The sequence below is a fragment of the Phalacrocorax carbo genome, chromosome 4 (genome assembly GCF_963921805.1).
Source record: "Phalacrocorax carbo chromosome 4, bPhaCar2.1, whole genome shotgun sequence".
NCBI lineage: Eukaryota > Metazoa > Chordata > Aves > Suliformes > Phalacrocoracidae > Phalacrocorax > Phalacrocorax carbo.
This window is the reverse complement of record NC_087516.1, coordinates 15260885-15285726: the sequence shown is the minus strand read 5'-3', so window position 1 is coordinate 15285726 and position 24842 is coordinate 15260885. Positions and strand designations below refer to the sequence as shown.

Genomic DNA, 24842 nt, shown 5'->3' with positions numbered 1-24842 from the left:
TCCCTTGGCTTTCTGACAAAGCTAAGAACCTGTAAAAGAGAGAAATAACCAAGGTTTAGCTTGGCAACAGCTGAAGCAAAACTAAAACTGTATTGCTGATTTTGCAACTTCCCTCCCACATATTCCCAACCCTTTGCACAAACCACTGAGTTAATCTAACAGTCCCATGAAACAGTCCAGTGTTCATGTAAATGAAAACCAACCTGGCCAAAATTTCATTTGGTTTGGCCCAGTTCAGGTCTCTGCTCTACAAATGGGAACACAGGAGTGCCAGTATCTGAACAAAGGGTGGGGGAATAAGGTGTGGCCTGGGGAAGCTGCAAGTGCAGGATTGCAGCAACCCAGAATGAGATTCTCTTAAACTTCAGGGAACTTGATCTTCATCCATCTGGAAAAAATTCTGACCCTACCAAGGTCACTGAAACCAGAACTTCACCCTAATTCTTGGTATGTTTGCATTTTTTATATATTGAATGATCAAGTTGCTGTAGTATTTCTGTGAAGACAGTAACTCAAACTGTTGTACATTTTAGCTTTCAGTGTATTTCAGGGTATCAGTGTCAGAAAATATTCATCACAGTCTGTCTTTTGTCATTGATTCGATGATCAGCATTCTGACACTGACCCCACATGAGCCTGGCTGGAATCAAAATCAGTATTTCTTAGGGCACAAAACAGAGTATTTATCTTGCTGGTATTTGTAATAAACAATATATCGTATCTAAAGGAGCTACATATTGACAGCTGGCTTTCTAAGGTCTTGTCATAATAGCAGAAGATATGATGTGTAACATTAATTCTCATTTCAAACTTGTTCCATTTCTGTTTGACTATTTGGGAGCAGTTTTCACCGTTGAGACATGGAGATAAACTAGCTGCAGCCTGGGAAAAAAACCACTGACAAAGAAGAATTTTATTTAACATTCCTTTTTAGAAAAGCTGATGGCTACTCAGCGTCAGACAAAACTTGTGTATAAATGCAACTTTATGCTAAGTGATGTGGAAATACCAAAAGACTGTGAAATACTTTCTAAGGAGTTGTTAACATGTGCCTGAGGCTATATTGCCTATACTGAGTTGCAAATGTAAGGGGTGTGCTTTCATCAGTATTCAAGTCATATTTGTTAACGAGCAAGGGAGAACAGTAAGTAAAGCTAAAACCCGTGAAAAGTTGCTATGAATTTTAGAAATTCCATGTGCTGAGCAACGCCACAACCTTTAATTTTTCCTCACTTTCTTAGCTGATGGTCTGAAGCCCAGCCTTCAGTCCACACGCCTTCCTCACGCAACGTTGTCACGTACGCATATCGTTCTCTTGATGCTGGCCCAGAGCCTTAAGCGTTACGTTAGTATTCAACTCCAAGTAGGTGAACAACATGCTTGATATCACGTGCCTAATGGTACACATATACATGCCTGGAGAACTGAGGATGCAAGTTATGAGCCTTCTGGAACAGAAACTGATCATGACATATTTTACAAGCCACTATATGTATCTGTGATCAAGTAAGTAAATAACAACATTTGAGCATTCTCTAAAGCAACCTAATATGATGTCTATGTCGTCACTATGTAATTAATACCATGAAGATGAAGCACATTCGCATTCTTGAAAAATACGTAGCAAAACTTGGCTTTCCAGGATACTCAGAGATGTCTTAATGCGTGCCAAGCGTAAGCCCGGGGGTGGCAGACTTTGCTGGCAGATTTCACATGGTGGAACGAAGCAGTTAGCACTTGCTGCCCACCCTCTGCTACAGGCTGCCCTCTCCACTGACATGCCCATGTAAACTGACGTTGGCAGGTCCCCACCTAGCTGTTCAGGAGACGAGCCGCACACAGCTGGGAGCAGTAACTTCTTCAGCTATTGCAAATATATCTGCCACCAGATACGAGTCGGCTGTGATTCCCCAGGAGGCTGAGCACTTGCAGCTTGAGCTGGCTGGAAATCTCCGTTCAAAATAACCCCAACGCTCTGCTGAAGCACGAGGGTGGTTGTGGAAATATGAAAAAAATTCTAAGACTTGCTAACCAAGTTAATATAACCTAAGTCAAGTCTTTGCAGAGGGAAAAGTAACAATTCATCGATTCCATCCCCCACTATGATCTGAAAAATGGAAACGGTGCTGAGTCGACGTCAGGTTCGGATTTCTAGTCCCTTAAATACTTGAAGAACCAAAAAAAAAAAAAAAAGGCCTCTGAAACTGACTCCACATTATTTCAAGTCATTATCAAATTCATATAAAACATCTTAGGATATGAGGTCAATGCTTTAAGAAACTACAAAGGCAACCCTGGGCAGGAAAAGAAAATACCTTCTATGGACTAATGTAATGGAAAAAATGTAAACATGACTCTGAGCACATAAGATTTTGTTCATGTACATAAAGGATAATACAGCTTTGGTGCACAAAAACATCTTATGGAAAATGTGGAATCTTTATTTTGTCTTCAGCATGAAATATTGTCACAGCAAATACATACGGATTCATTTATTTCTGAAAAATGCAAACAGGTGAGTAGAAAAAAAAATGTTTTCATATAGACCATTTGCTTTTTAATGGGTACGTGGCAATCATTCAAAGAAAATGTAACTCCATGAAGCCACACACTGGACAAAGGGAATCCATTTAGTGCAAAAGTGAAAAGTACAGAAACCTCTTACAGTAATCCCAGCATAGTTACGTGCTGTCTTCAGTGTTCCTTAAGCAGAGCGGCTACAGAAGCCAATGCAAGACAGCTTCTTCAGGAAGTTTTGGCATCCTTTCATCCTGCACTGCCTATACCTGCCTGCATGAAAGTCTCTATAGCCCTATACTTCAATGCTGGTTCTTCCTGCATTTGAGAATATAAAGCTTTTCTTTTCCCCCCCATCTACCTGTTCTCCCACAGGGCTTCCCCATGCCCGTTCTACACATGAATTAGCCACGAACACACCAAGAGCATTGCTATTACTAGATACCATATTCTAAAGCTGTGCAAGCCATTTCTGTGATACCCATCTGTCCTGATGCTTTTTCCCTGTTTGACATGAAAAAACTCACTCACTTTATGATTAAGGCAAGTTAAAGGGACAAAAGTACAAACCAGCACCCATTTCAGGAGTTTCTGCCACTTAGATGTAAAAGCTGACTTAACCCCTACTTGTAAATACCGTCGTTCCCAAGCAAAATGACAGGTCTGCCCCCTCAGCAACTTCGTGCACACAGCGGCGTCCCCACAGCTATCACCGGGACAAATCCCCCCCGCAGCAGCTGCATCTAGCAATGCCGCGGAAGTCAGGGGCTGCTGCCTCAAGGTGCAGAGAGCCAGCGAGAGCCGTCCCGCAGTCGCTCACCACCCGACGACCAGAGGGCGGGAAATGGGCGACACCCCGGCCTGTTTCCCCCCACACCAGCACCTTAAAGGGATTCCCTCAGCATCCCCAAGCATCTTCCTCTCCCCACACCCCCCTTCTCATGGAACCAGCACGGATCCCTTCCCCTCACAATTCCACCACCACCACCCTCACCGGCCCAGTATAACAACGCCCGTGATCGCCGCCCCGGGACCAGCGCGGCCTCACCACCACTCCCGCGCATGCGCCGAGGAGACGCACGGGTGGGGGAAAGCAGCGTCCCGCACATGCGCAGCCCGCCCGGCAGCGCCCACCTCGAGGCCCGGCAGCGAAGGCGTGTGGCGCCTGCCGGTGCCTGCGCGCGGCTCCCTGCCGGGGCGGGGCCGGCTTCTGCGGCCGCCCCAGCGCAAGCCCCGCCGGGCCCGTCCGAGCCGACGGCATTTCCGGGGGAGGGAGCGGGGCGCGGGCTGGCGGGGAGCGGCGGTGCGGCGCGAGCAGAGTTGACTATATATGGTCAAAGGCAGGGGAGAGCGGCGGGCCGCGCCGGCGCTTCCTGCTTCGTGCCGCTGGGCGCCGCGGGGCTGAGGCGGCGGCGGCGGCGGGAGGAGGAGAGCGAGAGGCCGGTTCGGTCCGGCTGCGCTGCGCTGCGCGGGGTCGCACTCGCTGCCCTTCCCAGCCCTTCCTTCCCAGCGCCGCCGCAGTAACAAGTGGGCGAAGATGCCGTACGAGATCAGTAAGCCCCCGGCGAGGCGGAGCGGAGGGGGGGGTGGCCTGGCGCGGCGAGCTGCTGGGCTGGGGCGGGGGACCGGGCGGCGGCGGCGGCGGCGGCGGGGAGCGCCCACTGGCCGGCAGCCCCCCGCCGCCCCTCAGGCGGGCGCGGAGCCGGCGGTTCCTCGCAGCCCGCTGACAGCAACAAGTGACCGCGCCTGCCGGCGGGGCGCTCGGCTGCTCGGCGGCGTCCGCCAACGGGGACAACTAAAATTATTTATTTTTTTTTGTCCCCCGCCTTTCTCCTTTTCCCTTAGAAAAAGTGTTCGCCAGCCTCCCTCAGGTTGAACGAGGCGTTTCCAAAATTATCGGAGGTGATCCTAAGGGCAACAATTTTCTTTATACCAATGGAAAATGTGTCGTCATCAGGAACATTGATGTAACGTATCCAAATTTATTCCGTTTTGTAATATAGAGCTTTCGCTAAGTTTCATTTTGTTTCCCAGCCCCCCTCCTTTAACAGCCTTGCTTCGTTCACACTTAGTAATTTCAGTTGAGGTCACAGCTCTGATCATCAGCAGGGGGATAAGCAGGGTGCATGACTCAGGCATAAAACCATGGGCAGCCACTGTAAAAACCTGTAGAAAACCTCAGTAAAATGTACAGTTCTCTCCCTCTCTTTGCACAGGATTTATAACAAGAGACTGGTATATTCTGGTTGGCCCTGTTTATCTTCTTAAGTATCACTGTTATGAAGTTGAGTGTTGTGTTTGCCTAATAAATGAACTCTTCCCTCTTTGCTGTATTGGGCCTTTAGCTTGTGAGAAAAGCGTGCAAATACTTGCAAACACGTATCTCTAAATGTATTAGTCCTTACGGTCTTTCCCCTCCCTATCCTGCACTCTAGGAATCAAAATATTTGTCAGCTGCTTGACTCTGTGGCAGACTTACTGCATGTGGAGTTCTCAGCCCTGGTCAAAGGGAACTTTTCCCATCGATTAAATACTAGAATGCCCCAGTTAATGTTTCCAGTAGTGTGGAGGTTTAGGGTTTGTTTTTTTTTTTTCTTATCTGGTGGTAACTCGAGAAATGTAAAGCAAGTTATTTAAATTATGTCTTTTCAAAGATGACATCCCTCTGAGAGTTACAGAGGAAGTATTACATGTCTAGGCTATTGTCTTGCTATTGGTTTTCAAAAAACTACTTTTCTTCAAAGTACATGTTTGTTCTTCAGAAAATCAAATGCTCCCCTAGATTTACTTTCCTTCCTTGCTGTAGATTTGGCCTACAGTGGGGAGGGCGGCAGGGGTGCAGGTCATACCTCTCTGGAGCTGTTAGGTTTCCACAGTAATGGATTTGTTTATGGGTGCTTCTATAAACCACCTTTGTAGACGGAATTTTTATGAGCTGTTTTCTGACTTATCACCCTCATTATATTGAGACATTTCATCACTGTCATGCTATAATACAGAAGTGCTACTAATAACTTAATTCTCTGCAAATTTCTTGTTTGGTATCAGTTAAAATTCATCAACTTAAAACACTTGCACTCTGGTTTCAAAATCTCACTATAATGTTGTAATAGCACTTCACTCTTGGTATCAAGAAAGTTCAATTTTCTGAAACCAGAAGCCCCAGTTAAACACTGTAATGGCACACAGTGTGATGAGAGAAGAGAGAAAAGCCACTCTGCTTACGTTGCAGTTTTTGCCCAAGTTATGGACTGTGACCTCCTCCCTTGCACTGTCATTAGTGCTCATCTGACTGTATTTTGGGGGTTGCATTGGAAGAAAACAATTTCTTTTTATCTTCCTGAATCAGCTCACTGACGATTTGCTCAGTGCAAATGTTAGTCCCAGTGGGAGCCAGGACATAGAGCACATGGTGAGGTCTGAGTACAGGCAAGGTGGGATTGTGGGAATTAAAATTTAGACTGTTTAAACTCTCAAGGGCAGTTGAGAATGGAAGGCATAAATCCTTCAGTTTTATGGTGTAATTCGTGCTGATACACAGACTTACCTAACTGGCAAGGAGTCTGCTACTGTTAATAATTGACAGGTGATGCTCTGCAGACAACTAGAGAATGTATCATAGCAGTGACACAAAAACTGACCAAAGCCTGTGCTCTGGCTTTTGCGTTGGAGAACGTTGCAGTTTGTTCCTAACACAACATGGAAGTGTGTCCACTCTCAGCTGAGAGCCATGCTTTCTCTGAAAAATATGGAAGCCTGCATAATACTTTGCAATAACCAAATTAAATACTGGGAGGTCTGTGTGTAATCCCTCCATGAACAGTTCTCCAATGGGATGGTAGTACTTTTAATTAAAAAAAAAAAACAAACGCAAAAAACCAAAAACAGGTCATCAAAATGCAGTGATCACCTTTCTCTTAAGTCTGAAGCAATCTAGCATTAGCTAATCAGTGGTGATTAATATAAGTGTTCAGGGTTAATTTTTGATCTTTGAGCATGAGCTAGAGACTTTAAGATGAAAAGGTCCTGGAACAGTGCTGGAAAAGCACTGTGATTAAGAAGGACTAATGATATTTGTAAGGTTTCGTACCTCATTAATATTTTATTGCCTTCATGGGTCTAAACCTACTTTGAAGCTTGGAACTTCAACTACTCACTTTCATATGTGGCTCTGGTTTCAGTGTTCGAAGTAAGCCGCATAAGCTCACTCTTCTTGTTGAATCTAGTATTAGGTACTACGTTTGTCCCTGGTAACAATGTAATCTTATCCTAAAATGTCTTTGAAGTGGGATTTTGGGGGTTTTGACATGAAAGTTGTACTAGTTAAAAAACTGACCTTAAAAGCAGAAATAATGTTATCAAATAGATGGCATTTAAATTGGCAGCTCTAATTTATTACCTGGTTTCCTGGTTCTATTTACTGTGTCTTAAACTTGGGAGTCTATCTTTGTTTAACTCCTTAAGTCAGTCTGTTAAGTCCAGTATCTCATCTGTGCTTCCTGGACTCTTGGAGATAGATTCTTGCTGTAAAATAGCAGGTACTAATGTATGCCACTACTAATGAACTGTGGGGGTTTTGAGCTACCTGAACTTGTAGGCAATGCAGCTGTAGCATGGGGAAAACTTGTCTTGCCTAGATAAAATCCAGTTGCACACAAAATGGAGAGCGATGTGCATTCTGTAAATGCAGATGATTGTGACTTAAGTAGAGCTATAACACACTCAAGCAATGAATGAATGAGAGAGCTGCTTCTTGCATGAGTAAGCTGTATTCTGTCTCCCAAGATGTAATAGTACTGCAACAGCAAGAACTCTTGCAAGCAGCAGGCTGTCTGCTTTCTAACACAGAGCAGGTGTTTTAGTTTTTCCTGATTGGATGGCTGAGTCATACCATAACATCAGGTGGTTTTCTGGTTTGGTTGAATAAATCTGTATTAATTATAGCAGTTAAAATGGACTTCTGTTTTCATCATATGAGTCAAGTTTCTGGAGCTGGAAGATACCTGTTAACTGGTAGAAAAAAATTTTCTAAGGAGTAGTGTATTACTGTTGTAGCATGTATGTACTGTATTTGGAAGATGTGCAGAATGGCTTTTTTATACAGTTAATTTGAGAGCAGATTTTGCCTTGATGGCATCCTTTTTTGATTTTTGTGGCACCTCTGTAGTGTGACACTACTCATCTGCTGAGACACTGAGTCAGTTTTAGTGTCTAACCTAAAGCATCTGAAAACACTTTAAGACTGAAGAGATAAAATTGTGATGCAAAGGCAGTGAATTTCTTTCAGAATTCCAGTGCAACTCCTGATGCTAGGGAAAACATCTTTTTTCTGTGCCAGTCTACTAAATTTTTAACCAGATTGCGGTTGGCAAGAAAGAGCAAGCCTTGTGCACCTCACTGGTTACCAAGTGATCCTGAGTAGTACATGGTGATGATTAATGACCATGCAATATGGTTAACCGTATGCTTAATTTTCATACTCAGCTATAGTAAACTTTTGGATGTGTGTTGCAAAGCACAGCTCATGTTTAGTGTTCTGCTTGGGTAACTGCCTTACCTGGGCCAGCCCTGTAAAAAGAAAGTCCAATGCTTTTCCTATTATTTTGGAGAGTGGTTTTTTATTTTTCAGAGGTATTGGAGAGGAAGGGATCCCGGCAGTTCTGGCCGTTAGAGGAAATACTTTAATTGTCAGTTGTTAGAAATTAGTGCGTTCTTCTACTGGACAACAGTGTTCTGCAATGAGGACTGCATTTCTCAGTTTTAGACAAGAGCTCTATGTAAGCTGGAAGGAAGGGTGCAAGAGGAGTGTGAGGAGAAATTCTGAATTTTATTTCTGAATGTCTGATTTTACTCCTTTGAAAACCAGGAAATACAACTTAGTAACTTTTTTTTCCTTTAAACTAGAATCCTGCTATTGCTGACATCTACACTGAGCACGCCCATCAGGTTGTAGTTGCCAAGTATGCTCCCAGTGGATTCTACATAGCATCTGCAGGTAAAGTATCGGTGCACATGCTGCGTGAGAGCTGTTAAAGTGCTTGACACATAACTTACTGGCAGAACAGAGTAGTAATGCTTTGCACTGACTATGTGTATTCTGTACATAAATCTGGCATGCTTCAGTAGAATTACGTATAGATGCCTGAGGGAGGAATGATTTCTAGAGCTGTTCCTCTAATGAGTTTAGTGATGTGCTTGGTCTTTTTAAAAGCTGCTATTGAAATCAAGAAGAACCTGAAAATGAACTTTAAATACTTAGTGTGAAGTGTTAAAGAGAACAAACGTTAGTGGAATGAATGACTTGTGTACGTGCAGCAGAATGAAAAGTGTTCTGAAATACAGGACTGTTGTTTCTGTTTATTAACAAATGTTCATACTTTGGGGGCAGGGGAGGGATTCTAGGAGAGTGTATACTCATCTCTTTTCCTTCCCCTTTCTTCCTGACCAAACTTGGCAAGACTTGGCATGATTTTTCATATATTTGTAACCTGAACTAAAAAAAGCTTTCCTTGGTAAGTTAGCAGAGGCTGACTCGCAGTGTCTGTGTAATGTGTGTGAATCAATAGTCTGTGAATAGGTAACATGAATTTCTACAGCTTTAATTTCCTGGGCTGTTAGTGGAAATGGCTACAGTTTTTGATTACTTAGAAAGAACAAAACCTTTTTAATACACGAAGCCTTTTTAATAGAAGCTTCAAATAATTGGGTTTTTTAGGACAACTGCTAGGCAGTTGAATATTGACAATATGATATATAACTTCAATTTCTTAAAAATAATTGTGGTTAATCTATGGATTTTTTAAAATTTGCTTGCCATTGTCAACTAGAAACACTTCAGAAAGTGATGTGCCCAAATACAGAAATACTAAGTAATGTATCTGAAAATAAAGCATTTTTTATATTGAATATGTTATGTGAATATGAGCTCCTTAGAAAGGGAGTCCAGACTAATGCACAGGGCTTAGTAGAATGGGAATTTCTCTCTCAACAATTTTAAAGGAATAATAGTTTTTTAAAAGGTAAAATGTTCTTTCCTGGCTCCTGAACATCGGAAAGCTCTATTAAAATGTGTATTTTTTTGAATACTGGGGGAGCTTTAAGAACACTGATAGCATAGCTGAGTTTTTTTTGCTTTTCCCTCTTCCCTGTCTGAAAGAACCAGAGCCAGGATTTTCTTGGCTCAGTCGTGTGTGTGGACCATATGTCAAATTGAATACCTTCTTAAAATCCAGTTTGCATTCTTTATTCTACAGACTTGGTCCTCTAGGTTTGTGCTGTACTTAATCCTCAGAATAACAAATCCATTTTTTTTTTTCTTGTAGCCTTGTAGATTTTTAATCCTCTGTAAAAGAACAGTAGTATATACATAGCCTGATCTTTGAAGATGTTTTTCATTACTGATCAGCTTAAAGAAGATCCTTCTTCCTGGGGGGAGTATTCAGTTGACTCTTTTCAGAAATTGTCTGTCATACCCAAGTAAATGAGTTTGAGCTGCACTATTTCCCTCTAAAACATGTCTTCTGTATGTCATTTATAAATAGTTTTGTGATACTGCTGAGCATGGGGTCTGAAGATAGTATCAGGCTGTTCAAGCTGTTTCTAAGTATAATATGGAAGATTCATTTCTCTATAAATTTACATTAGCCATACAACCTGCATTAATACTTCATGTGCCTGATGAAACAGACCTTTGGCAATCTGCTTTGTGGCTTTTATGATGATTTCTCTTAACTGCAGTCACAGCAGATGTAGTAATGGGAAATACCACAAAGTTCAAGCTATGTGTCCTATCCATTAATAGATAGAGCAAACAATTAGATTTTGAAAGCCACATTAAAGTTCTGTTTCAATAACAAATTATCTGTGTAAAATGGAGGGTTCTGTATCTGTCCTTTTAGCAGAAGTGGAGAAGATGAGCCTGTGATCAGGTCCCAAAGATACAGGGTTGCTCTAATTTTAAATTGAACTGTAAAGATGCACCAATAAACAATGAACAGAACTCAAAAAAAATTTCTGCTGAGGTGAAAGGTATATATTTTACCACATGGTTTATTCTAAAACAGTGGCTTTTATGAAGGGTCCAACAGAAGCAGAATTTGCTCTGTGGGTTTCATTAGAGATGTGTAAACCTGCCTGCGTATAGAACAGTTCCTCTGGTTACAGTGCTGCACGCAGTAATTGCTCTGAATAGAAGCAAGCTCTAGGGGTGTGCAATAGTGAGAGGAAACAGTGACCAAGGAAGCTTTCATTATATGAAGTCTTAAATTATGACCTGTGTTATGTCTGATGCTTGTGACATTACCACTTTTGAAAATTAGGTTGGATTCCTTTGTAGAGATCTAAATAGTGCAGGTATCCACGTGTGACATTAAGTGCATACATGCTTCTATATAGAAAAAGTATGCCAATGAGTGTGCATGAATAAAGTTCAATAGGCAGAAATCTCTTTGTATGTTTACACATACCTGGTATTTATATGCAAAGCAGGTTTGCTTTGAATGTACAAAAAACCTGAGGTATGATTCTTAGTGCATAAGCCACTGTCCACCAGGTTGCTCCCTTACTGTAGATGTAGGATGGCTTACTTTGCAGCAGAGTGTGGGTAAGCTGTTTTGCAGCTGCTGGGGAGGTGGGGCTGGGTTAGTGGGGTTTTTTTGTGTGACACAGATAGGTAACACATACCGGCAGATATTAGAGTTCCTACCCTCTTAGTGGGCAGTTTTTTTCACATGTCTGTTTACAGAAGTTGAATCTGTATAATCAATGTGTGATTATACAGACACATCTGTGTGATGTGTTTATTGCTGTGTGCCTTGAACAACCTTAGTATCTGGTTAAAAACATAAGTCAGTGAAACAGATGTAGTCGTCAGTGTTCCTAAATCAAGTGATTTGTAGTGATTGTAATAGGTCCCTAGTACAAGTGTTCAGTGTAGCTGAAAAATCTGTATCCTGGCAGATTGCTGAGTCACATGACCTAGTCATGCTGGAACAACAATAGTTATATTCTATTTTATTATGGCAGATGTTTCTGGAAAGCTGAGAATCTGGGATACTACACAAAAGGAACACCTACTGAAGTATGAGTATCAGCCATTTGCAGGAAAAATAAAGGACCTTGCATGGACTGAAGACAGCAAAAGAATAGCTGTGGTTGGCGAAGGAAGGGAAAAGTAAGTAATTCTCTTCCGTGTGTGTGTATATATGTGTACATACATACACTGTAGGCCTGTGTGTTCTAATGAAGCGGATTCTTTGCAGAAAACTTCTAGTCTTTCAACAGAAGACAGTCATGGCTTGTTCCCTGTTTAGACTTCAAGTTGTGCTGTTCTGCAGCAGAATTCTTTATGCAGTATTTCACAGCTGTAAACCTACTTGGAAAATACAGTTCTGTAGAATTGCTCAGTTTAAAATTCTGGGCCTTGTTTGTTTTTCAGAGGTGGGCATTACATTCAGTGATAGCTGTTCAGTATGCCTTTTGGTGGATTCTTTTGTCTAATTCTGATAGGGTAGGAAGGGAGAACCAAAAGACAATTCTTCTCCCTTTTCTTTCACCCCTCCCAAACTGAGAGGATGCGATTGAGTAAGAGTAAAATAAAATAAAGAAAGTGTATCTGAATTTTTCTCCCTCAGCAACATGCCTAGCCTATATTTTTAGGTCTTATGGTAATTAAAAGGAAATCACAACCATTCGTCCTTGCCTGACTAAATGAGGTGCCCATTACAGTCAGGTTTGTATCCTTTCTTTAATGTTTAAAGACTGGCAGAGTCCAGACCAGGTATTCCTATGCCTAAAGGTCTGAAAAGCATGACATGGTCATGTTCCCTGACCTCCTGCACCATTTTTAATCACCATCATGTCCTGATATTTGGGGTTCTTTATCCTCGATCCTTCCTTCCACCCCCACCTGCCCCTGGATAGACACTATGTAAAGTTGCTCCCCTACTTCAAAAAGCCTGCCAGCTTTCTGTTGGGTTGATGTACTTTAAATCTAGAATTTTGCTGAAGTGATTCTATAGAACCCTTTTTTAATAGCAGTGCTCTGGCAGTTTAATGCCATGGTATTGATTATACTGATCTCTTTTTGAAGGTGATTTAAAGTAAGAACCTACAAAAATGCTGTTATAACTCTTCCTCCTTAAACCTTTAGGTAATAATAGTTGTAAATGTGATGGTCCCCAGTCTAGACTAAATCAGATAAATGATCATATGTCATCATTATCCTAATTTTCTGCATTCTGCTTAGTGACTAGGCAGATAGGCCAACTTACTTTCTTTTATAAACCGACGGACTTACTGAAGAATATCTTTTGGATCTCTGAATTTTAGAAGCTTTATACATAAAACTTGCTTGTCTGTTCCCTTCAGCAAATGTCTCCTATTGAAGATTAGATTCTCTGTCCAGCAAGGTCTCAAATATTCTTCAGGGAACTGTGATGCGCTTGCATGAGATTAACAAGATGACCTAATTTCTCTTTGAGTGCACTCAAATCTGTTGCTTGCAGATGCTCAAGGAATTAATCTACATGTAACTTTTATAAATTGTAGTTATTGTGTGCTTTTCTAACCAGATTTGGAGCAGTGTTCCTGTGGGATAGCGGTTCTTCTGTTGGCGAGATTACTGGGCACAATAAAGTGATCAATAGTGTGGACATTAAACAAACAAGACCATATCGTCTGGCAACTGGCAGTGATGACAACTGTGCTGCTTTCTTTGAGGGACCGCCATTCAAGTTCAAGTTTACAATAAGTGTGAGTTTAAGTTTAGATGTGGCTATCTTAAACTGTGCATCAAGTTGACTAAAAGCTTTCCAACAAGTTCTTGTCACAACTAGCTGTTGCAACAGAAGTTCTTAGATCCCCCTTTTGAGGTATAGTTGGTGTCAAGTGGCTTTCTTTAACACATGTAGGAATATAATTGAAGGCTTGTCTCAGGCCAAGAAAACTGAAATAAATGATTGATTAAGAAGAAAACTTGAAGCACTTCTGAATTTTTTTCTGGCTCTTCATCCTCTTCCATAACTTCAGAAGTAGGATGTTTCATTGGCCCTATTGGTGCTTTTTGAGCTCTGCTTCCCACTGCAGACTTGTGTAGTGCTTCTTAATAATACTCTCCAAAGTGCTTGATTCAAGAAATGTGGTGGTGTGACTGGAATTTTCCAATCTGCTTAAGAGTGCTTAAATCTGAAATCCTAGGGCAGCTTAGAAAGGGTGAATGTAGATGTTTGAAAACGTATTGAAAACTGATTTCTAAAACGAGGAATGGTTGTGTAACTTCTGTGGTCAGTTTTCTGTTTCTACACTCCTTTCCACTTTATTTCTTATTCTACTAGTTAAAATCTCATATGTAAATGAAACAAAGCCTGGAAATACCACATTTAAGACATTCATTGTTACTTGAGGCCAAAGAAAATAAAAAGCCAAAAGCTTCTGCAGCTGTTTCTGATGGCAGAAGACATGTCTCTTGCCTCAGAATAACTATTGCAAAGATACTGGATGTTATTGCAATAGTAAATTAAAAATGTTTTGTTCTTATTTCTGAAAACACAGTAGCAGGCCTCTTATTTTCTTAAGTACACGCCTTTTGTAGTCTTCATACACTGGCTTTAGTAAGGATTCCACTACAGTTCTAGAATAGGAATTGTTTTGAGCTTTGCAGTCCAATGAAATGATGTAGTTGCCTAATATATTTCTGAACTTAAGTTGATACTTGCATTTTGCTAAGCTGGTTCTTTTGGAACTCTGAAATCTGAATTGCTTACCAGTGCTGCACAGACTGGTATGTGATACAGTCTTCCTTTTAAAGTGATATTTGAGTTGATGTATGGGATTCTGGTACAGGCTGTTACGCGGTTTAGATTAGAGCTTGATGTATCATCAGGAAAAAAATTGAGGGTTAAAGAAAGTAGGTTGGAACCTGCCTTTCATAATACTAAAAATAGTCTCCCAAATCTCTTTGCATGGGAGCTTTGGCCTCATTGTGGTGCTTCCCTATTTAACATGTTTTCTAGTTAGCATGGTTTGAATAGTCTCCTATTTGTAAATAGTCTATTTGGGGAGCATACATCAGTCTTGCCCATTTACTTCATAGAGCTACAATTAACGCAATCTCCCAGAAATGGAATTCCAGTAAAACAATTTAGTCTTCATACCTGTTTTTTACAATGAGAAGGATATGGTACTTCTCTGTGTATAAAACTTATTGCATAATGAAGCAAGAGTTAAAATTTTGAGAATGTTGCAGAAGAATTCAGTGATCAGAAGGGAGGAATCCCATGTTTGCATCGAGGCTGTAGCTTAGGGGTTTTTCCTACCTATCCCTGAAACTGTACTTGCTCACCTGATGGTGTGCTGAGTTGTTTGAACTACATCAGTATTGATGGCTGTTTTCTCCCTGGCCTGTTCTGATACCTGTGGTCATCTTTTAATAGAGGCTAGACTTGTTCCACAGCAATTTTCTACAGCAGGCGTCTCCTACACACAATAACCTATGCCTCGTGTGTAAGACAACTTCATTGTTACTAGATTATCTTCTATGTAAAAAGGTGAGTTCTTGTTTTGTGTGCTGATTCTTCTTTTTTCCTACAGGACCATACACGGTTTGTGAACTGTGTGAGGTTTTCTCCTGATGGGAACAGATTTGCTACAGCTAGTGCAGATGGGCAGGTAAAAAACAAGGAACTCTTTTTGTAGTGATTTTTAACATGAGATGATTTTCCTGTGCATTTTGGGAAAAGGATTGATATTGTAAAATCCATGTTGCTTCTTTTTTCATGCCAAGAAATAACTGGCTTAAACTTTTAAGTATTCTCCTGTAAAGCTGTAACAACTGACATTGAACAGACTATTCTCACTCAGCTTTTTCCTCTGTTCCATCTCCCTAGCATACGACTTCTCTTACAGGTTATTTTGGCAGGAACATAATAGATTTTTGGAATATGTATGTCCTTGTTACGATCCTGAGAAGTCTGGCTGAAATACTGAACTCATAGATAGCAGCCCAGCTCCATGTGGACTCCCTCCTGATGAGGGCAGGTTTGACAATGACACTGTTACCATAGGTAGCTCCTCCTTCTAAGAAGGCAGATTCCCGTGACTGCAGTGCTAAGCGGCTGCCATCACAGCAGGAGCCAAAAATGTAACATCTTCCAGAATTTCAGATGTCACAATCAATGTACAGAGTGGCTTACTGTGATTATTTACAGTTGTCATCTTATTTGTTTAGTCTTAAGTATTAAATGCAGGAATACTTGTGCCTTTTCTTCAAAAATCTAATTTTGATAAACTTGCAAGCATGCCACATAACAGAAGAACGGTCTGTGCAATGCAAGTAACAGTCTTTCAGTCCTTGGGTTTTTTGTTACTGCTTTTTCTGTTAAGTTATATGTCTGTGTGCTCTCTTAAGATTTTTGTCTATGATGGGAAGACTGGAGAGAAAGTGTGTGCTCTTGGTGGAGGCAAAGCTCATGATGGAGGTATTTACGCTGTAAGTATCACTTCATTTGTACAAATGGTCCGTAGTGTTTCATTACCAAGTTCATGGACTGTGAAGTCGTGCAATAATAAATGCATTTACTATCTTACGTTGACATTTGTTTTTACAGATTAGTTGGAGCCCTGACAGTAGTCAGCTGCTTTCTGCTTCTGGAGATAAAACTGCTAAAATCTGGGATGTTGGTGCTAATTCTATTGTCAGTACTTTTAACATGGGATCAAACGTGTTGGATCAGCAGCTGGGTTGTTTGTGGCAGAAGGACCACCTACTGACTATCTCTCTGTCTGGCTATATCAATTACTTGGACAAGAACAATCCAAATAAGCCTTTACGTGTCATAAAGGTAGGTTAAACTTCTGTCGTTGCACCGGTTTCTGCAATAAATGACCCCGTGGTTAAAGTTGTCTAAATGGAATAATAACCATAATGGTTTCATTAAATTAGCATTGTGAGACAAGCAATGTGTGATTGACTTTTGCAAGTCACATGAACGAAGAAGTTAAAATGTTACTTAAGGGATAATGTGCTTTGTGAAAATAAAGACACTGCTGCTGGTTTCAGCTAAGGTTATCAGCTTATCTTTCATAGCAGCTTTTAAGCATTCTTGAGATCAAAAAAAGAAATACAGCATAGACAGAAAATTACCAGTGATGTCTGTCTCATTTTACCAGATCTAGTGTATTGTGAACAAGGTGATTACGGTTACTGTATAATTGAGCTTTAATTTTAGGAATGAAGGAGTTCTCTGACTCAGCACTCTCATGGGAACTTATATTTTTACATGAACTAGAAACAGATGTCCCAGATTCTTGCTATTGCTGCTATAATTCTGGTGGTTGGTGTGGGTACATGACCATATTTAGTCCCCTTGCATGAATCATAAAGTGCCTGAAAAGCAAAATTTGTTGATAGAAGGGCCATGAAAGTATTTTGGTGCAGTAGGCTAGTAAGGATATTCAGTGCTTATTCCCTCTCTTCAAGGAGTAGTACATGGAAATAGCAATGCTGTGACAGTTAAATGACTGCACTGTTAACTAGTGATTTGTATTCTGGGTAACTTTAATGCTTATTAATAAAATATGTTACTTTATGAATAACCTATAATTCTTCCTAAATAGGTTTGATTTATGTATGTCTTAAGACGAAAAATTGCCCATCACTAATTATTATTTGTGTCCCATTCACAGGGTCATAGTAAATCAATTCAGTGTCTTACAGTGCATAAAAATGGTGGAAAGTCCTATATTTACTCTGGAAGTAATGACGGTCATATTAATATCCTTTGAATGATAGTGATATTTGTTCTAGCCTTATGGTATGAGAGAACTCAGAAGGAGGAAAAAGCTTTGCCAAAGACACAAAATGTATGTTTACTGGACACAAGCGAGTATTTTATCTGAAGTTTATTTTACTTCCCTGTAACTTTCCTATTTTACTGGTTGCCCTTAAACTTGCTTGATAACTATAAGCCAGTTCTTAATTTCCAATTGTCACTTCTTTGTGATAGATGGTTAGTATGAAGGAGCAAGTAAATATATAAATTAGCATCTTGAAACTTTCCACATATTCTGTCTTACAGGCAAAATACGTGTCTCTTGCTGTTATGTGCAATAGGTAGATCTCAACATGTGCTGAAAGTCATGTAGCTTGTTGTTTAGATGTTCAGGACAAGAAAGAAACTCTTGTTGATCTGTCTCTGATCTGTAACATGCATTTTGCTTTACAGTTGTGTTTTTCCCACTTGTATTAAGGTGTAGAGTTTTTTGTAGTTCTGTGATATGTTGTGTTCTCTATTGGTATCCCAACTGTCATCAGCCTTTCTCACTACTGAAGAAAACTTGTACTACTTTTGAGACTCTTTCAGTCCATTTGGTTTCTGGAGCAAAACACTGGGAATGCAGCCTGGTTCCTGAAGGGGGCATGTTAGAGGGTGAGGTTGGGATGAGTTCAACTAGAAGACTGTTGGCTTTTCTTCACTGTTCTGAAGCTTATAAATAAAACTGCAGTCGTTCGTCTGGCTTGCCCTGATGCATTAAAATGGTGTCCTGTTGGCATAAGCTGTTATAAATATAGGACTTGTTTCCTTACAAGCCTGTAGTATAGTGTTAATAGTTCAAACTGACGTTAACATCAGGGAAAGCCAATGTTGCAGGGCTTCTAACCACAATTCTTTAAAAAGTATTTCCTATTCTCAAACCTAATGCTAATTGTTCCAGTATTTGCTACTGTTTGTCATAGGTCATTTAGCTCAGTACAGAACATCAGGGATTAATTTAATGAATATTTTTGAGGCTGTGAGGTTGATTGAACCTTGGTACAGATTGCCCAGTGGGCTTGTAGAGTTTTCATCCCTAGAGACACTCAAAACCCAACAGAATGCGCAGCCTGTTGTAGCTGAGACTGATTAGAGCAGCAGGTTGGACTGAACAATCTCAAGAGGTCCCTTCTGACCTTAGCTATCCTGTCAATTATTTAACTTTTTATGATGCTGTATCTGACTGCACCAGTATCTTCAAATGTTCCTTAATTCTATTATGTACATTTTTGGGATTCTGAAACTGGAGAGAATGATGGCTTTTCTGGGAAAGGCCATACAAACCAGGTTTCTAGAATGGCAGTGGATGAAATGGATCAGCTGGTCACCTGCAGTATGGATGACACTGTGCGCTATACCAACCTCAGCAAGAGGGACTACAGGTTAGTTAAAATGATGCTTTTTATTGTAGTATTGCAGCCCTAATTATCTTACAGCAAGAGTTTTGTTTTATGTGGTAAAGAATTTTGTGCTGCAATTTATTCATGTTTTAAGTTACCATGGAAACTGTAGGAATGATTGCTCTACCAACCTTGTTTTTTTCTGTGACAACAAGAAATGCATCTCAGACTTTTCAATTTTTCTCATCCCTTCCACAGGTTAGAGATCTGCCTTGTATCAGGTGGCTTACTTAGGGGACTGTGGGACGGGTGTCTGTTTCGAGATTCATAAATACCCAAGAATATTGGTAATGTGGTTAGGAGGGGTGTGAGACAGCTGTTTATTCATGGAAACCACAATTGAAGTAAAAAAACTTTAAAGAATCTTACTAAGATCACCTAGTTAGTTTAAAAAATTAGGCTCTAGTGTAGTAACATCGACTTCCACTTTGAAGATGTACTACCTGATCAAGATACTAATGCTTTAAACAGTAAACAGAAGGAAACTTTGCAGATTATTTAAAAAAATAAAAGCATGTTCTTGATCATTAGTGGGTGATTATTTGAATAGGCAATAGTGGAATAATTTTTTTCCTCTTTTTCCACCTTGGCACACCACCTTCTAGTGGCCAGGATGCTGTGAAAATGGATGTTCAACCAAAATGTTTAGCTGTGGGTCCTGGTGGTTATACTGTAGTTCTATGCATTGGACAAGTAAGTATTAACTTTTGGTTTATCAACACAATCTCTGTTAATAATGCCTTGTATGGTAACATGGTTTCTGACATCCCTATGTAGTGTGGGATCACCTTGCATATCTGCAGAATTTCCTGACACAAGCTATGGGGAACATAAGCCTATTAAGTATCTTGCTTAATTGTCTCTTTGCATCCTGTACCAATTTGACAGTCATGTATAGGTTTAAACTTCACATGGTCCCTTGTGCAGATGCATCTGAATTTGTTATCAATACAGCTTTGTGCAGGAAGGCTACACCAGTCTGAATCATTCACTTGCCTGATCTGTTAAGTGACGTGATTTGGGGCAAAGGATGTCTTGCTCCTGCATTTTTTTTTTACAACTAATCTAACAAATTAACTAATGCTGTTGTACAGCATACGTAGCTCTAGCTTGCCAGTAGTATTCAGACCATGCAAAACCAGAGAGATTGTACCAGGGCTATCTTGTATCAAAGCATGCTTCTAATGATTTATGCCTTCTGTTGTATAGGTGCTGGTTTTATGCTTGGGACTTTCAGTAGTGTTGTACAAACCTGTCTTCTGTGTGAGTTATAATTCCAGTTGTCCATAGTACAGAACTGGATAGGAAATAGCTCTTAAACTTTAACTTCATAGTATTAACTCGCTACTAATTTGGTCGTGCCTCCCTTCCTTTAACAGTGAACCAGGAAGGGAGTAATCATTGCTGAAAATGTTTTGTCCATGTTTGTTTCATGCTCAAACCAAATGAGGCAAAGCTGAAGGCAGTAGAGCATGCCCTGCGCACCTAATTTAGAGCACATAAGTATTCCAGTACAGCAGATTAGTTAGTCACCGCATGTAGGCATTTCTTTTTATTCTTTTTAAAAACAAAACTGTTCCCTTAAGATCAGAATATATTTAACTCTGAGTAGTCAGAGTAGATTTGTATTGATGACTAAGCAATGTGGCTTAGTCATAGTTTTGTATTAGGCACTTTGAAGAAGGGTCTTAGTTTCTGGTTTTCTGTTTACAGATTGTTTTGATGAAAGATAAGAAAAAATGTTTTGCAATTGATGACCTTGGCTATGAGCCAGAAGCTGTAGCCATTCACCCCGGAGGAGGTACAGCAGCGGTGGGAGGAGCGGTAAGGTTGCACTTCTTAAAACTGTACTACTTTGAACGCTGGAACTAGTAACAGAAGTACTTAATAATAGTAGGGGTGTTGTGTTGAGAATAGGTGGCGGTTTGTAACAATAGCAGTATTGTAACAAGTAAACTATGTGCAATTGGTATTCTGGGCTTTCATTCCCCAGGTTATCCCACCATTGTGACCTAACATCTATTTAATTTTTTTATTTTGCTGTTTTTAAATTGTCAAATTATTTTTACGCAGTGTATGCTTAAAGTAGGCAAATTCTAGAAGTCAGGTCTATATTCTAGATGTAGTGGATTGTAGCCAATATAAATTACAGGTTCTTTAAAATATTTCTTAATATAAGCACTACCAGAAACAACTGATGCAAAAAAGTTCCAGACTCGGTAACCCCTCCTCTTTCTATTGCAAAGTGATTTTTTTTTTTTTCATACCTTCCCCCCTTCTTCACCATTAATTTGCAGGATGGGAACGTCCGTTTGTATTCAATCCAAGGAACCTCTTTGAAAAATGATGATAAGTCTTTGGAAGCTAAAGGTCCTGTTACTGACCTGGCATATTCTCACGATGGTGCCTTTCTTGCAGTATGTGATGCAAACAAAGTTGTCACTGTCTTCAGTGTCACTGATGGCTATGCGGTAAGAATTGTCATATCAGGAGTTTTGTTTGTTTAAAAACAGATTGAATGGCATCTCATGTCTAAATTGGTAGTGGTGAAAATTAGTTGTTAAATAGTTGATGTATATTTGGTGTTTCTGTGACTGGTTACCTGGTATTTTGAGTTAGTGTTGCTTTTCACAGCAGCCTCTAAGCAAGAAGTTGTTGTATTTGCACTTTACAGATCCAACTTTCACAGAAAAATTCTTAGTGTCTTTTTACCAAAGGTTTGGATTTTATTGGCCTGATAAATGTTTAAATAGCACACAATGAAGCCACTGCTTGGTTTAGGTCATCCATTTGCTCCTGAGATGTATGTTATCTGGAGTCTTGCAGTAGCTTGTCGTGATACTTCAGATTAAAAGCCAGTGACTTCCTGAAGTACCTTAACTTAATGAAATAACATTGTATCTCTGACTTTCAATAGGAACATAACGTCTTTTATGGACACCATGCAAAAATAGTTTGTATTGCCTGGTCACCAGATAATGAACACTTTGCTTCTGGAGGCATGGACATGATGGTGTATGTTTGGACTGTAAGTGATCCAGAGACCAGAGTCAAGATACCAGGTATCTTTCCTTCAAAATCTTACTTTTTGAAAGTTGCTACTAGTTCTTGAAATCCAACACAGTACTTGTTTTGTAGAACTAATGGTAAGCCGGTTTGAATGATAGAATCATAGAATGGTTTGGGCTGGAAGGGACCTTTAGAGGTCATCTAGTCCAACCTCCCTGCAGTGAGCAGGGACATCGTCAACCAGATCAGGTTGCTCAGAGCCCAGTCCTGCCTGACCTTGAAGGGATGGGGCATCTGCCACCTCTCTGGGCAAACTGTTCCTGTGTTTCACCACTGTCATTGTAAAAAAAATTTGCTCCTTATACCTAGTCTAGATCTACTCACTTTTAGTGTAAAAACCATTACTTCTTGTCCTATCGCTACAGGCCCTGCTAAAAAAGTTTGTCCCCATCTTTATTATAAGCCCCCTTTAAGTACCGAAAGGCCGCAATAAGGTCTCCCCAAAGCCTTCTCTTCTCCAGGCTGAACAACCCCAACTCTCTCAGCCTGTCTTCACAGGAGAGGTGCTCCAGCCCTCGGATCATTTTTGTGGCCTCCTCTGGACCCGCTCCAACAGGTCCATGTCTTTGCTGTGCTGAGGGCTCCAGGGCTGGACGCAGCACTGCCCGTGGGGTCTCACAAGGGCAGAGCAGAGGGGCAGAATCCCCTCCCTCGACCTGCTGGCCGCACTGCTTTTGATGCAGCCCAGGATGTGGTTGGACTTCTGAGCTGTGAGCGCACATTGTCGGCTCATGTCCAGCCCTTCATCCACCAGTACCCCCAAGTCCTTCTCAGCAGGGCTGCTCTCTAGCCCTTCATCCTCCAGCCTATATTGATACCGGGAGTCACCCTAATTTAGGTGCAGGGCCCTGCACTTGGCCTTGTTGAACCTCATGATGTTCACACAGGCCCACTTCTTGAGGTTGTCCAGGTCCCTCTGGATGGCATCATGTCCCTCAGACAGGTCAACTGCACTGCTCAGCTTGGTGTCATCTGCAAACTTGCTGAGGGTGCGCTTGATTCCACTGTCCATGTCATTGATGAAGATATTAAACAGCACCGGTCCCCAGACAGACTCCTGAGGGACACCACTTGTCACCGATCTCCATCTGGATTTTGAGCTGTTGACCACTACCCTCTGGATGCGACCATCAAACCAATTCATTATCCACCAAACTGTGCATCCATATGTCTCCAGTTTAGAGAGAAGGATGCTGTGGGGGACCATGAAACAAAGCCTTACAGAAGTCCAGATAGACCATGTCCATAGCTTTTCCCTTGTTCCCAAACTAATTTAGCCTTTGTGTTACTCTATCTAGCTACAATGGCCAGAACTCTTCTGTTATGTTATTGTGTAGTCACTTTAAAAAAAATACTGAAAATTACATTTGGGATATGTGCTAAAGTTATTTTGTCAGCGCAGCCTTCCTAATTCTTTTCTATTATTTCACACTGCCATACAGATGCTCACAGACTACATCATGTAAGCGGCTTGGCGTGGTTGGATGAACATACTCTGGTAACAACATCCCATGATGCTTCTGTCAAAGAGTGGTCTATCTCCTACAATTGAAATAAGTCCTGCCTTTGGAAGGACCTAATCAGGGACTAGAACTACTGCAGTGGAACATAGCATTTCTCTTAAAGAATCTGTATTGGCCTCTGGGTCTGCTATCATATCATATCTTTACAGGGTGTTCATATCTGTAATTAAATGTACTTTGAAAGCTTTAGCCAGTAACAGTTTGCACATGAAAAGCACTTAAATTATGTCTGGAGCTTAACCTTTGTGCTGAACATTCCAGAGGCAACAGCTGAGCAAGTTGGTGTGAAAGATTCAGGTGTGAAAGATACAAAATCAGTTGTTCTTTTCTAACCTAGGAACATGAGACTGTACAGCATGAGAGTAATACTTCTCATTTTTTCTAATTACAGAACATTTCTGTACTAACGGTCATAGCAAGAGTATTTAGTTGTGATCTGAAAGCAATCAAGCTGTGTGCAGCTACTGTATATTGCTTTGCTTCTCTGTACTGCACAAAACCGTTGCCTCAGTTTTCTTCCAGATAACAAAATGGGGTACATACATAATAAACTTTTTATGTATTTCATGTCGAAGCTTTGTGGTTTATTTTAAGGTGGAAGTGTGGGATTTTGATGTACTTACTGTTGTGGGTATAATGTTTACAAATAATCATTGTGGCAACTTCATGCTTCAGAAACAGATTTGTTACTTTCATGAATTAAGAATGTCTGGTCATTTCAATGTCAGAAAAATCATTCTGTTTCAAAGATTAAAAGATGTTTTCTGTTTGAAGGAGAAGCATGTTATTGTTTTAAAAAAATGCAGTACTTCTACCACCTTCTCGAAAATATGGGAATTAAACTAAGTGAAGCATTGTTATGACTTGAAGTGATTTTTGAGAAGATAGTGTTTGCTGAGTAAGTTTTATGCCTTTGCATGTGCAGAACAGTTGCATGGAAGCTGTTATCTAATGCGAACAGATCATGATCTTATGTTTAGTTCTCTTCTCACACTCTACAACACATTTCAGTGATTTGAAGCTAGCAGTCCAACAAGGGTGGAGGAGGACACTCTGATGCAAAGTAGTAGGAAGATTTGTTACCATCTCTAGTGGCCAAAAGAAGCTGTTGCTGTCCAGAACTTTGGAAGACTTTAATAAAAAACTTTTTCTCTGCCAAGTCTTCACCACCACCACACCTCCAGTGCGCTTTGGTTTTTATTAAGCTTTCTTTTCTGTGTGGACTTGTGTGTTGGTAAAACAATCATATTTCTAATGACACTAATCCTACAGCAAATAAAATGCTTTTGCTGCTTCTCATACTGTGGACCATTGCTCAATTGCTGAAAAAAATTCCCTGTCGACAATGACTTGCTGAAACGTATTTTTAAGAGGAAAAATGTTGAGTTCTTTTTAGGAATTGGTGATCTGATGTCTTCTGGCACACAAACCAACATAAGCATTAGAACAGTTGACGTAGGGTTTATGGAGGAAGCAGAGTGTTTTGCATCATGGTTTCTTTGTGCTTAGTGCATCTCTCTTAG

The 24842-nt window shown here is 40.6% G+C and overlaps 1 protein-coding gene across 1 annotated transcript; it reads left to right on the top strand.

Moving 5' to 3' along the window:
* The first annotated feature begins 3847 nt into the window (after nt 1-3847).
* WDR1 (WD repeat domain 1) lies at nt 3848-24618 on the top strand. Its single transcript, XM_064449140.1, has 15 exons — nt 3848-4070; nt 4363-4484; nt 8422-8512; nt 11542-11689; nt 13089-13269; nt 15106-15183; nt 15923-16003; nt 16122-16355; nt 17200-17289; nt 18555-18709; nt 19333-19420; nt 20441-20551; nt 21025-21198; nt 21645-21789; nt 23239-24618. Exons 1-15 carry the CDS (start codon nt 4055-4057, stop codon nt 23346-23348), a joined length of 1824 nt encoding a protein of 607 aa, XP_064305210.1. The 5' UTR covers nt 3848-4054; the 3' UTR covers nt 23349-24618.
* The last annotated feature ends 224 nt before the right edge of the window (nt 24619-24842 follow it).

Coding starts and splice junctions, on each gene's coding strand:
- WDR1 (XM_064449140.1), top strand. Junction 17,290..18,554: donor GTAATGACGGTCATATTAAT/ATCCTTTGAATG, acceptor TATTATGTACAT/TTTTGGGATTCTGAAACTGG. Junction 21,199..21,644: donor GTGTCACTGATGGCTATGCG/GTAAGAATTGTC, acceptor GACTTTCAATAG/GAACATAACGTCTTTTATGG.